Below are 13,607 nucleotides of genomic sequence, written 5' to 3'. Positions count from 1 at the left end.
GCATAGAAAAATAGCCAGAATGGATCAATTCTGCGAGTTCTGACGAGGTCCCCGTAACCGATCCACGAAGTTACCCAAACATTTGTAGCGCCACGGGACCCACAATCAGTGAGTAATAGCATAGAAAACAGGCCTGAATGGACCAAATCTGCGAGTTCGGACGAGGTCCCGATAACCGGACCCCGTAGTTCCCCGAACATTCGTATCGCCGTGAGTCCCAAAATCAGTGAGTATTAGCATAGAAAACTGACCAGAATGGACAAAATCTGTGAGTTTTGATGAGTTCCCTGTAACCGGACCCCGGATTTCGTGAATGTTTGTAGTGCCCCGGGAACAAGAATCACTGAATATTTGTAGTACCGATGAATATGCCGTATAGTGAAGTCCGTGGTTGATAGTGCCTTTCAAATAGCGCATAATTCTTTCAACAACACGTCAAACGTTTGCTCACAGCAAACGTGATGTCAGGCCTCGTTGCGCTAGCTCGATACATAAGCGAACTAATAATTTGAGAGAATCTCAATTGATCTATAGTTGTGCCTTTGAACTTTCGAATCAGCCCACTAGAATCATATGGTGTTTGAGAAATTTTACACTCTCAATGTCCAAAGCTAATCAAAATCTTCTCAACATAGTGGAATTGCAGAAGTGTAATCCCACCCTCATCATCTCTCAAAAGCTTGATGTTCAAGATAACATCAGCCACTCCAAGGTCCTTCATCTCAAAGTTTTGAGACAGAAAAGACTTAACCTCCTCAATCACTTTGAGGTTGGTTACAAATATTAGTATGTCATCAACATACAAGCACAATATAACTCCTTCGCCCTCAACATGGGGATAGTATAAAAATTTGTCAGCTTCATTAACAACGAAGCCAACAGATGTCATAGTTGTATTAAACTTCGGATGCCATTGCTTAGGTGCTTGTCTCAGACCATATAAAGATTTCAGCAACTTACATGCCTTTCCTTCCTGACCTTCTATCACAAAGCCATCTGGTTGTTGCATATAGATTTCCTCATTTAGCTCTCCATTCAGGAAATCCGTCTTAATGTCCATTTGATGAACAAGAAGATCATGCGAGGCCGCCAATGAGAGTAGTACTCGAATGGTGGTCAATCTAGCCACAGGTGAATAAGTATCAAAGAAATCTTCTTCTTCTTTCTCTGCATAGCCCTTGGCCACAAGGCTAGCCTTGTACTTTTCAATCGTACCATCGGGCCTAAGCTTCCTTTCGAACACCCACTTGCATCCCAATGGTTTAAAACAATAGGGACGATCAGTAATTTTCCATGTCCCATTAGCCATGATGGAATCCATCTCGCTATGGACCGCAGCTTTCCAGTAATCAACATCTGGAGAAGCATAAGCTTCTGAAATAGAAGTGGGATTATCATCCACGAGGTATACGAAGAAATCATCACCAAAGGTCTTTTTGGTCCTTTGTCTCTTGCCCCTACCAAGGGTTTCCTCGTCATCCTCCTCAGGATTATCATCATGTGTTTGTTCATAATATTCCATAGGAATGGCAAGCTCAGGAGTTTCCTCAGGTTCTTATCTAGAAGTGCTTTGCATATCTCTCATGGGAAAAATATCCTCAAAGAATGTAGCATCCCTCGACTCCATAATTGTACGACCTTCACGTCATGTACCTCAGATTTCACTACTAGAAATCTATAGCCTACGTTATTCTTAGCGTATCCCAAATTAACGCAGTCCACAGTCTTCGGTCCAAGCTTACGCTTCTTGGGGATCGACACATTGACTTTCGCCAAGAAGCCCCAAGTACGTAAATACGAGAGCGTCGTCCTTCTCTTCGACCACTCCTCATAGGGAGTGACCTCATTATCTTTTGTAGGAACCTTATTCAGGACATGACACACGGGCAATAAAGCCTCCCCCCACCATGCCTTGGATAAACCCTATGTATCTAACATGGCGTTAACCAAACCAGTTAGAGTACGGTTTTTTTGTTCGGCAACCCCGTTTGACTGGGGTGAATAGGGAGGCGTCCTTTCATGAATAATGTCGTGTTCCGCACAAAAATAATCAAACTCGTTTGAAAATTACTCTCCACCACGATCAGACCGGACTCGTTTAATTTTCTTTTCAAGTTGATTCTCAACTTCTGCCTTATAGATTTTAAAGTAGTGTAGAGCCTCATCTTTAGTATTTAACAGATATACATAGCAATATCTAGTGAAATCATCTATCAATGTCATGAAATATTTCTTTCCACCTTTAGTCAACACACCATTCACCTCTAATATTAATGCAAAAATATATAGAAGTGTCTTACATGACTTAATTCCTTGGGAAAAAAGGCATTCATGAGGTGGTATGTTTTGCATGAAGAAATTAATGGAAAAAAATAACTTGTGACTCCATGCATTGCTTGATGATGTGGCATTGTTGCATGGAGAGGAAAATTAAGTAATGGGTTGTAGCTATTTAAGAATAGAGAATGGGATGTAGCTATTTAAGAATAGAGAATGGGCTTGGCTCGTGTAAAAATTCTGAAATCTCAAATGAGCTCATCAATAAAATGACAAGTGGTGTCGTGGTGGGGCTAAAGTTTAGTCACAGCTGAGGAAGAGTTGGACCTCTTTATATAGTGAGTTCTCTCCACCACTTCAAATGTATGTTCATGAGAGAAAGGGGAAGACTACACGTGTGCTCGCTCGCCTGACCAGGGTGGGACAGGGCACCGCCTACGTGCGATATGTGCGTGAATGGTCCAATGAAAACGGGTGTGTTGCCTTACGGGTGCGCGGCTTCCTTTTGCCGTTTTATTTTTATGTCTTGACAAACAAGTTATTTATTTTTTGTCCGGTAAATATACGACTTAGAAACCAAGTCAATTTTAGATCGCGCGGCACCGTACTCGTGGCTATGGCTTGCAGCTAGTAATCCCCTTTGAGTAATATGATTGGATTACACACTTATGTATGTGAGCATGTCATGTCTTTCCCCCCAAAAGGAATAGACAGGAAATCCAATGCTGCAGTTGCAGCCAAGGAATCTGCAAAACACTGGCCACTAAATCAGTATCATGCATGCCATTGGTTTAACGAGGATGCCAGTGCCACAAAGAGATGAGATATATACTTGTGGTTGTGGCTAGCAGCTGGCAATCTCATTGGAGTATGTGAGAATGACGTGTATTTTCCCCCAAAAGGAAAAGATAGGAGATCCACTATTGCAGTTGCAGCCAAGGAATTCGCAACCGCAATTATTATTTTCGGAGTAATTTGCCACGGCAAGTTGAGCAAGCAAACACTTAGTGGACGCTATTTCTTTCGGATTGAGTGTACATTTTACTGGCACCATTCTGGCTTTACCATGTATGCTTCTCATGCAATCTAAATAAAAATAGGGATGCATCTCAAATCCATGTGCCATGCTATACTATTTTTGTTTCAAACTAATTTGCGTACAGCGATACTTACTAATGCATGCCACCAAAATTCCCTTGCTCTGACTTTCGACAGATTATCAGTCGGCGAAATAAAATAGTGGTATGAGTTTTCTTATGAGAAGTTTTTCGTTATATTTTCACTTATATTTATATATTCATATATTATAATGGGATTAAAGTTTCATCATGTGGACACATGTGTCATTCTTCTTTTGCTGTTACCTAGACCTGCAATGGTGTTTCCTGATGATGTTTTCTTGTGTCGTGTGATGACTGATGACATTTGGCCACAGGCTTGAACACCATAAATTGATCAGGCTGTTCAGACATAAGAGTTCAGATATATGTGGGAACTGCATTCTTTGTTAAACTGCATCATGGGTAGTAGGTTATATCCTTAGATCAGGCTCTTCAGACATAAATTGAGCTCCCTTATTCTGCCTGTATGCTCTTTTCCCACGATCAAGTAAGTTCTTAGTTTTCCCAAAGTTCAGGTTTTCTAGATTTATTCATATATACTTATTTCCCAGACTGCTACATCAATGTCTGCCTGTCGCTGACTGTCCAAATCGTACAATATAAATGCAGACAGATCTGAACAGATTAGTGCAGTCCTGTGCAGCACATATCTTGTTTTGAGGCGACTACATACTCACACGATTTTGTTGCAAATAAAAAGGAGAGAAAAGTGTGGCCATGCGAGTTGTGACTGTTGCGAAATTAAAGCATAGAGCCAACAAATTCACTAGTGAATACGTATGCCGCATAAGTTTGTCGCTAATCTAAGAACTGCGTGCCAATGGTTTTTTCACTGTTCTGGTGATCCCAACAAATTGCTAGATTGACGCAAGACAAGACAATGAAGATGGTCAAATCTAACAATGCTTCTCCATAGAATTCTCATAATTTACATCATGGTAGTACAAATCAAACCACACAACCTCACACTTCAACATGACTAGCTCCGGGACACCTTATTTGCCGGGGACGAAGTTTGTGGCAAATGCCCAAGCGTTGTTGTTGACGGGGTCGGCGATGTGGTCAGCGAGGTTCTCAAGAGGGCCCTTGCCGGTGACTATGGCCTGGACAAAGAAGCCAAACATCGAGAACATGGCAAGGCGGCCGTTCTTGATCTCCTTCACCTTGAGCTCGGCGAATGCTTCAGGGTCATCGGCCAGACCGAGTGGGTCAAAGCTTCCGCCCGGGTAGAGAGGGTCGACGATCTCGCCGAGTGGGCCGCCGGCAACACGGTACCCCTCAACAGCGCCCATGAGCACAACCTGGCAAGCCCAAATGGCAAGGATGCTCTGAGCATGGACGAGGCTTGGGTTGCCGAGGTAGTCGAGGCCACCCTCGCTGAAGATTTGCGAGCCGGCCTTGAACCAGACAGCCTCGCCGAACTTCACGCCATTGCGGGCAAGCAACTCAGGGAACACGCAACCCAGTGCACCAAGCATAGCCCAGCGGCAGTGGATCACCTCCAACTCGCGGTTCTTCGAGAAGGTCTCGGGGTCAGCAGAGAGTCCAGCCGTGTCCCACCCGTAGTCACCGGGGAACTCACCGGTGAGGTAGCTTGGGGGCTCGCCAGAGAGTGGGCCGAGGTAGAGCACACGATCAGCTCCGTACCATGGGCTGCTGGAGGAAACTTGCTTAGCTTTCGCCGCGGTCTTGCGCATGGTGACGCGAGCCTCACCGAAGAGAGCCGATAATGGGACATTCTTCACCGCCTTTCCGGCGAATGTCGATGAGGAGAGGGACATGGTGGTGGCCGCCATTGGAGTGCTAAGGTGTCTGCTGTATGTGTTTGTTCTCCAAGTGAGGTGTGATTGTGGAGATGGCTTTAGAGAAGAAGAGGAGATGCTTATTTAAGGCAGCGGAGGCGACATATATAGGATATGGGTTTGGTTTAGTGTGCATGCTGACAAGATAAGAGGTAGATAGCAGAAAAATCTGGAGCTTTGACGCCATTGGTGCAGGATAGATCTCGTTGTCTCAGAACACACATGGCACAGCAAGAGCCAAGAAATGAGATAGTTATGAGCTTGTGGCTAGGACCGGCTAGCTGATTGGATCACACATTAGTAAGACCGGCTAATAAGCAAAATTAGAACTGTACGGTTTGCAAGCAAGAAGAGAAGTTACTATGTACAAAGTACAAATCTTTTTACTTTGCTAGAAACAGTAGATGGAAGCTTGCTGAAAGACATTGTTTGCCGAAAACAGTTACAATGCATATAATGTTTATTATGGAAGGCGGAAAGATTTCTTGGAAAGATAAAAGTAAAAACTCTTGTTTTCCTATCATGCATATATATATCTCAAAGTTTCTGGAAGGACAAACTTGTGATTAGAAGGTTCAAAACAACGTGACCGTTTTTTATATGTGCAGAAGTAAGACTAACAAGTTACTTTTTTCGCATGTCATAAATACAGATTTTTTTTTTAAAATTATTACAGAATGAATTCTCTGAAGAATTATTACTACAGAACAAAGTATTTTACAAAAATATTTACTTTTTAATGCTTATATTCTTAAGGCAACCCTAATGAAAAGTGCCACACGAGTGGCACGAAGCACTCCGGCCTGACTTTTTTAAACTAAAGTTGTCATCCAAAAGGAACACAAAAAATTAAACTAAAACTTGCCATAAATTATCATTTGGAGCTGCGATGTGTTCGTGCCACACGTGTGGCACTTATCAAGGTCCTAAAACAATGTGTGCCGCAAAGTATATACTCCCTTCGTTCCTAAATATAAATATTTAAAAAAATCACTATTGAACTACGTACGGATGTACATAGACATATTTCAGAGTGTAGATTCACTCATTTTGTTTTGTATGTAGTTTTCTATCGGAATGTTTAAGAAGACTTATATTTAAGAACGTAGGGAGTACATGGCTTTGCTTAGATGTTTCTTTAATTACTCAAAAGTGATAATGCATATTGCTTTTCCTTTACATAACCCAGTGCACACATGTTCCTAATTTAGTTCAGTACACTGCCATTTAGGACAGTAAAACTGAATCTAAAGCGAGCCCTCTCAGCGTTTTGCTTTTTTAGCCGTCCATTTTGATGATCGGGTCGTTTCTAGCCGTCGGATGTGATGTATACCGCCACCTCCAGCACACTTTTTCATCATCGGCCCGACTGTCCTAATGGGCCGCTGCTCCGGTGGCCGAAACCGTGTTATCTGGTGAAATGGGCCTATTTTCTCAGCCCATCCAAGGTCAAAAAAATTTATATTTTCCATACGTTATCTACAAAATATATGCGACTACACAAATGAAACATACATAATTAAACAAATAAATTTATATTACCTGTTTCAAGTTTCAACATCATCCATTCACGCTAACTTTATTCGAACAACAAACCTACAATACACAATAAATTTCAACAAATTTAACATTCAACTATTACTCATTATTAAAAAAATAAAGAATTAAAGAGAACAAAGTTCAACAAATATAATCGTATCTACAACCAACACAACTGAAAAAGAATTAAGTCCAGCTCACAAACTAAGAACTGCATACACCAACATCGAAACAAACACAAAGGATGGTGTATATATATAGAGCAAGTAAGCTACTAACGTTCCTCTACTTATAACTACTGTTCATAAATACAAAGGTCAATAAAGTTACAAATGCTACTCCCTCCGTTCCTAAATATAAGTCTTTGTACAGATTTCACTAGTAGACTACATACGGATGTATATAGACATACTTTAGAGTGTACATTCAATCATTTTGCTCCGTATGTAGACATCTAGTGAAATCGCTTAAAAGACTTATATTTAGGAACGGAGGGAGTAATGCCTCACTAAAACGTTCAACATACACATCAATACATAAAAAATGCTGACGCACAAGTATTAATAGCTACACAGGCCCATATCAGCTCAATTACAATATTACACACAAATTACAAAATTACTATTATGTGACCCATAACACCCCAAATTTTCCAAAAAGTAAAACAAAAAAATTGCATCAAAATAAAGATCACAGACCACAAGAAAATAATTAATGTAATACAAATATATCTTAAGCGATTACGATCCTACATAAATATACAGAATTAAACCCTTATTAAAAACGTTCAACATACACATCAATACATAAAAACTGTTGCTGCAAAAGTATTAATACCTATGCAGGCCCCTATCAGCCTAATTTAAATATTACACACAAATAAGAAATTTACTATTATGTGGCCCATAACACCACAAATTTTTCAAAAAAAACAAATAAAATGCAACAAAATAAACATCGCAAACCACAATAAAATAATTATTGTTATACAAATATATCAATAATAATTTCATCCTAATTCATAATAGACGGGCGCAGCAACGCGCGTCTTTCATGATCTAGTTTTACCTACAACTAGACCTAACACAAACACAATGCAAATCATCACAACATTCATATATTTTCCCTTCAGAGCTTCAATTTCTGCATCCTTTTCCTTCAACTGAACTTGCAGAGCCTCAATTGCATTGGATATTGCTTCTTCATGTCCAGCATTCGCCAGCACTGGACATTCATCATCACCTCGAGCAGCAGAACCTAGTCCCCTGAGCCTCCAAACCTCACCCTTCAAATCTCCAATGAGATCACTAAAAAAATTTGGCAGCTCCGGATCATGCCATTCAACATAGCCACACCCACCGTGCTATTCATTTAAACAAAATCAATCTCAGCAATCAGAAACAGATAGGAGCAGAGGAAGAAGGAGACATGAGCAGAAAAATCGAGCAAAAAACAAACTTACCATGGCATCCACGCAGCATAGTATCTCCTCCCAGGATTGTGCCTGCTCCACGAGATCCATCGGGGGGCCTTCCGGGGAGGATTGCAACGGCACTTCTTCTCCGGCTTGTAAGCCATTGCGCTCTCCCTGTAGGGCACAGGCGACCTCAACTCCACGCCCCTCCGTCCACTTGCTCGACGGAATCCCGGAGCAGAAGATGCCCCCGAAGACCAAGACATCGCACGCCACCGTCACCGTCCTCTGCGCGTCGCCGCCGCCGCACGGATGAACCCTAGCTCCCAATTTCCCCCAAATCTGTTCGAACAGATGCGCCCTCACGGGTCATCACTATCCCCGTCTGGCCCACATTTCAGGTCAATCCTGGTTGACCACTGTCACGTCAGCGATTTTAGCCTAAAACGTTGTCAAGGTTATTTTTAGACCGGGATTACTAACTTGAGAGTGCAAACTTCAGGAATTACCACTTCGGGGTACGATCTCGCCACCGTCTACCAGTTCAAGGTTTTTTTTGGACTTTTTTACTTTTTTTTTAAATGTCCTGTCCATCCCAGACGATTTGGGATGTGGCCGCGTGTTGGGCGCACCGGCCCGGTCACGGACCGATCCGGATATGAACAGCCCCATTGTTGTCTCAAACGGACAGAATTCGATCCAAACGGACGTCCGGATGGGGACATGGGTCGCGGGCTAGAGTTGACACTAGGCACACAGAACCTGCTGCTTAAAAAAAAAGGCACACAGAACCCTAGATCCAGAGTCCTCTCTCCAATCCCCACCCACCCGGCGCCATTTCTCCCAATCTCGAGCGCACAGCAATGGCGGACTGGGCGCCCATGGCCGCCCCAGCTCCCCCGCCTGCTAAAAGGAAGAAGGAGGATCCAAATCGCCTCCAAACATGGCCGCTTCTACCCTCCACGGCGGCTGCAGGCTGGTCCGGCCTCCCGCCCGACCTCCTCCGCCGCGTCGCCGACTCCCTCCTCGCCACCAACGACCTCGACTGCTACATGCACCTCCGCGCCGCCTGCCCCGGCTGGCGCGCCGCCACCGAGGGCCCCAAAGCCAAGGACAGCAGCGGCTCCGACCGCCGCTTCGAGCCGCGCCGGTGGATCCTCCTCGACGAGGTCTTCCGGAGCGAGGGTGAAGAGATGCTCCTGGTCAACGCCGACACCGGCCGCTTCCTCCGCAGAAGGTTCCCCATGCTCCGCGACCACTACGCCGTGGCGACCACTCCCAGCGGCTACTTCGTGCTGGCGGACAAGAGCCCTCCTCACGCGGCCAGCGTCCTCAACCCTCTCACCGGCGCCGTCGTCCGTTTCCGGGTGCCCGTGCCACCGCAGATGGGGGCCGCCGACGTCGTCTCCGGTGATGACGGCTCTCCGCTCAAGCTCGTTTTCATCTGCAACTCGTCTCACGAACGGCATTACACGGCTGATCCTGACAGCCGGAGTTTCACCGTCCACGAGCGTACATCGGACTACAACTTCTTACTCAAGGCCGCCGTGGGTGGTGGTGTGCGCGAAAGTTTGAATCAAGCTGGCATGTCTCCTATTCTAATGAGCTACCTGAGAGCCTATTCTTTCCCGCCTGGTTTGAGCTTAAGCATGTTGCTCCCCAATGTTTTCTCCGGCTGCACATATGCCGGAGACGACGACCGGGGTTTTCTAGTCGGGTTGGATGGACACATGCTGCTCGTCTTCAGAAAACGTACTGCCGTCTATCCCAGTGTTCTCAGACTTGACGCTGCCACGCGCCGGCTCGAGCCTATGCGGAGCATCAGCAGGTTTGCCATCTTCGCTGGGCATCGGAGGTGCGTGGCTGTGGATGCTCATAAGCTCCCAGGTGTTGAGCCGAATTGCGTCTACTTCACTCGACATCTCAATCGGTCCACTCATATATGGAAGTATAACTTCGGGTTCGTCAAGGCAATATCTCAAGACATCGATTTCGTGGAGCGGGACGATCAGTTTGTCCTCGTCGCCGACCGTCCTTTCACCATCGTCCATCTTCTCTCCAGCTACACCATCAACATGCCGGATTCTCAACTGCCCTTGTAACAAAAGCCATAAGGCGCCAACAAGCTAACTCGGTTCTGGGATAGTGAGTGATCTTGACAACCAACCAACAAGGTTATGCTGTGCTTATTTTGGTTTGCCTAGCCCTGTTACGGGTAGATAGATGACATGTGGTGGAACTACTGCTTTCTATCTCCACTGGTAGTCTAGTACTACCTAGCTAATGGTACATCTATTGTGCTTGATGCTATCTTATGTCTATGTGTCCACTTGTTCTTCTCTGGCACTAGTCTTCTACCATTTGTTAACAACGTAATATGGTGCTTAATTTCTTAGTAACGTCACCCCATTTTTTGACAACTTCTGAATTTAAATATAAACATGAGGTGTGACATGGTTTGCGTTTGCTATTCTAAATGGGTCCTGTGGATTCCTTACATACTTTTGCCGGGCAGGTGCTGTATAATTTATCTTGTTTAGAGTTTGTTTTTCCCGGGCTGGTGATGTATATCATGCTATGAAACAAAGCTGCTTCGATTGAACATTGTAATGAATGTGCAACTGATCACCAAACAAACTAGACTTGATAAGAAGAGCTCAAAAATGCTACAATGCTTATAATGATGCAACAGTAAGAAGAGTAGTTGAAAGTAGTATAGACAAGTGGGTGAGCTAGTGAGCAGTAGGTACATGCACAACTACTCTAAATTCTTCTCCGCCTGGAACTGCTGCATCAAGTCTCTGTTTTGTTCTCTGAAAAAGGATTGTGTCTTGGTTGAATTATACTGAAGCTGTAGTTTACCATTCATCAATGAACTATCCATTTTTAAGCTTGGCGGGATGGATCCGTATGTACCTGGGAGACAAGGTTGGGGAGGACGGGAGGTTGGGGTCTTTGGCCTTGTTCCTTTCCTTGTTCTTGGGAGCCCGGGTTTGGTGGCTCTTCAGATCCTGCTAAGTTGAATCTTTAGCTAACTGATGGACACTTGAAGTTTGCAATGTGCCACTGAGGTCATCTATTCATTCATCTAGGATAACAAGTGTTTTTCTTAAAACAAATCAGTTTTCAACCTGGTAGACGATTGGTGGTATAGAGGTCAAGTGTAATTTTTTTGGCACAAACTAGTCGTTTAGTTTTGTACCTGTGAAAGTGAAGCCCTCTTCTGTTTCAGGGGATACAGTTTAAGCTCTAAATGAGTGCTTCTTCTGCAGCTTCAGCCTCCTCTTTTTTCATTACTAGTGGTCCAAGATAATCGTTGGCTTTGTTATCTCTCTGAGATCGTTGCATATCGTCTTAGCTATTTTGTGCAGAATTATCTGTTGGCACAGTTTTTGCCAATCTCTGAACTTTGCACCTGCCATTGGACATATTACTACCCCCTTGCCAATCTCTTAACTTTGCTGCTTAAAGAAACGGGTTTTTGGTTTCATTAATGGTGGTCTTTGGAACTGCTGTACTTGGTATGGATGTACTGTTTCATCTATCTTTCTGATGCTCCCTGTAGTGTACTGCTTGCAGTTGCAGAGACCCAATGTGCTGCTTTGGTGGTAGCTCATCCCTTCACACGGAAGCAAATTTCCTTTCGTGGTACTGACCATTCATTGTATTTTGGTGCTTCTGATAGCCTCATTATTTACTTCACCGGCCATTTTCACAATTGCTTCAGTCTCTGTGGTGGCCCTCGAGGCCTTGGCATCTGATGATGATTCGATTGGCGAAACCATGCCATTTTGACAGATTCTTTTCGCAATTGCTTTCAATTCCATGATCGATTGATTGTAACAAGCACATGTGCTGAGCATATTGTCAGCATTTTTTTTTTCTGTAAGCAGAGACCTAATTTTTTCTTGCATTTTCAGAACCTAACATGACCATTGATCTTCAGTGCTGAAGCTAATTAAGTGTGTAGTCCTGTAGTCTTCAGTGCAAAATTTCAAGAGGATGTCTTAGCAGAATATTCATGTGACGTTCCTCGGCACTGCATTATGTTTACAACTGTCTTGTGACCTATAACCTGTTGACCTTCAGTGCTGAACCTGACGAAGTGTTTGCAATCTGCAGGTCATAGTTGCAAGCCAAAAAGAAAAACTTCAAGAGGGTCTTTTACGAGAATATATGTGTGATGAGCTCGTTGACAGTGCAGTTTCAGATTATTCTCAGTGTTTTTTTTTAAGAATTATCTGTGCAAATGTTGGTTCAATGCACTCACTAACGGTGTCCTAAATAGAAACCTCTGCTGCACATTCAGAAGCACGTTCAGATTCAGACAACAGAGCCATCAGCATTACCCATAGGAGCCTCTGCTTCTCTTCTCGACCTACATAGGGCCCTTCTGTTGTGCACTTTAAGAAAACAGAGCAATCAGCAGTACCATGAATACGATAGGAATAAAGAGTAGCTGGAGAAGATGACACACACACACAAGAGCAGATGGAGACTGACAGTGACGGACAAAGAGATGGAGGAATTTCATATCCCTAACCTAACTGGCCTAACTAGATAATTGGATCTTTAGTGCTGACAAAGAGAGCACCGATAATTGACAGGAAGATGAGAAACAATGTCAGGTCATGCTCGGTTCGGTTGAACACGTCGAATGGCCACGTCATCTCAGACGCACAAGCCCATCTGTCAAAAGTATTGTCAAAACTTTCAAAGAAAGGAAAACATTGCCATAATATTTTCCAAGAGCAGTCATACTTTTTGCAACAACTTGCCTAGAGAGCAATTTTTTTTCTCTTTTTAAGTTGAGAAGTGGTAATTACTTGGATGGTGCTGTCCCCGATTGTAGTGGTTTTGAACAATTGGTACTCCTTTGAAAGGTGTGTGTTGGTACTAACTAGGATAGTTTTTCAGTATAATGCATACAAATTAAGTCATTTGTTTTTTTCACGAATATTGATAACCCCAACAAATGTTAGGTGTCATAGAATTTAGCGAAATGACGATTTTTCTGCATATTGTTGTGATTGAAAATGAGAGAGATGTAAATGGAAAACAACTATCCACTTTATTCTTGATGATGAACTTTATATGACAGGGAAAGGCGGTTCCCGCATATGTCGGTTCCCGCATCGTGCGTGCGGTTACAAGTAGGGATTAACTTAATTAATTACATAATTAATTAAACTCTAACACTCCCCGTAATCTCTACTTGTCCTTGAACGTGTTCATCATCTTGTAATAATCTCCTCCAAAAACCCTGTGGGAAAAATATAAGGAGTGGTGTAGTATATGCAGCTAAAACTCCTTCAAACCCTGTGGGAAAATAAGGAGAAAATGATACCGCATATAATGGTTATTGCCTCCGTTAACTTCATATGAAATGCGTCCATAGAATAAGAGGACAATAAACATGTCGTATATACTTTTCCTAAAAACCCCGGTGGGGAA

The 13,607-nt window shown here is 43.4% G+C and overlaps 2 protein-coding genes across 3 annotated transcripts; one reads left to right on the top strand and one right to left on the bottom strand.

The window, feature by feature from the left end:
• Positions 1 to 4,285: 4,285 nt before the first annotated feature.
• On the bottom strand, positions 4,286 to 5,286 carry LOC123404210 (chlorophyll a-b binding protein of LHCII type 1-like). The gene has a single exon (XM_045098128.1). It carries the CDS (start codon positions 5,192 to 5,194, stop codon positions 4,394 to 4,396), a length of 801 nt encoding a protein of 266 aa, XP_044954063.1. The 5' UTR covers positions 5,195 to 5,286; the 3' UTR covers positions 4,286 to 4,393.
• Positions 5,287 to 8,945: 3,659 nt separating this feature from the next.
• On the top strand, positions 8,946 to 13,110 carry LOC123404209. 2 transcript variants are annotated; one of them, XM_045098127.1, is made up of 2 exons: positions 8,946 to 9,877; positions 10,205 to 13,110. In XM_045098127.1, the coding sequence occupies exons 1-2, from the start codon at positions 9,017 to 9,019 to the stop codon at positions 10,253 to 10,255; spliced, it is 912 nt and encodes a 303-aa protein (XP_044954062.1). In that variant the 5' UTR covers positions 8,946 to 9,016; the 3' UTR covers positions 10,256 to 13,110. The 2 variants fall into 2 exon arrangements, with proteins under 2 accessions (XP_044954062.1, XP_044954061.1); XM_045098126.1 differs by having other exon boundaries at positions 8,946 to 13,110.
• Positions 13,111 to 13,607: the final 497 nt, after the last annotated feature.

Source organism: Hordeum vulgare, chromosome 6H, assembly GCF_904849725.1.
Source record: "Hordeum vulgare subsp. vulgare chromosome 6H, MorexV3_pseudomolecules_assembly, whole genome shotgun sequence".
Taxonomy (NCBI): Eukaryota; Viridiplantae; Streptophyta; class Magnoliopsida; order Poales; family Poaceae; genus Hordeum; species Hordeum vulgare.
Note: the sequence above shows the minus strand (reverse complement) of the source record. Positions and strands in the feature narration are given on the sequence as shown.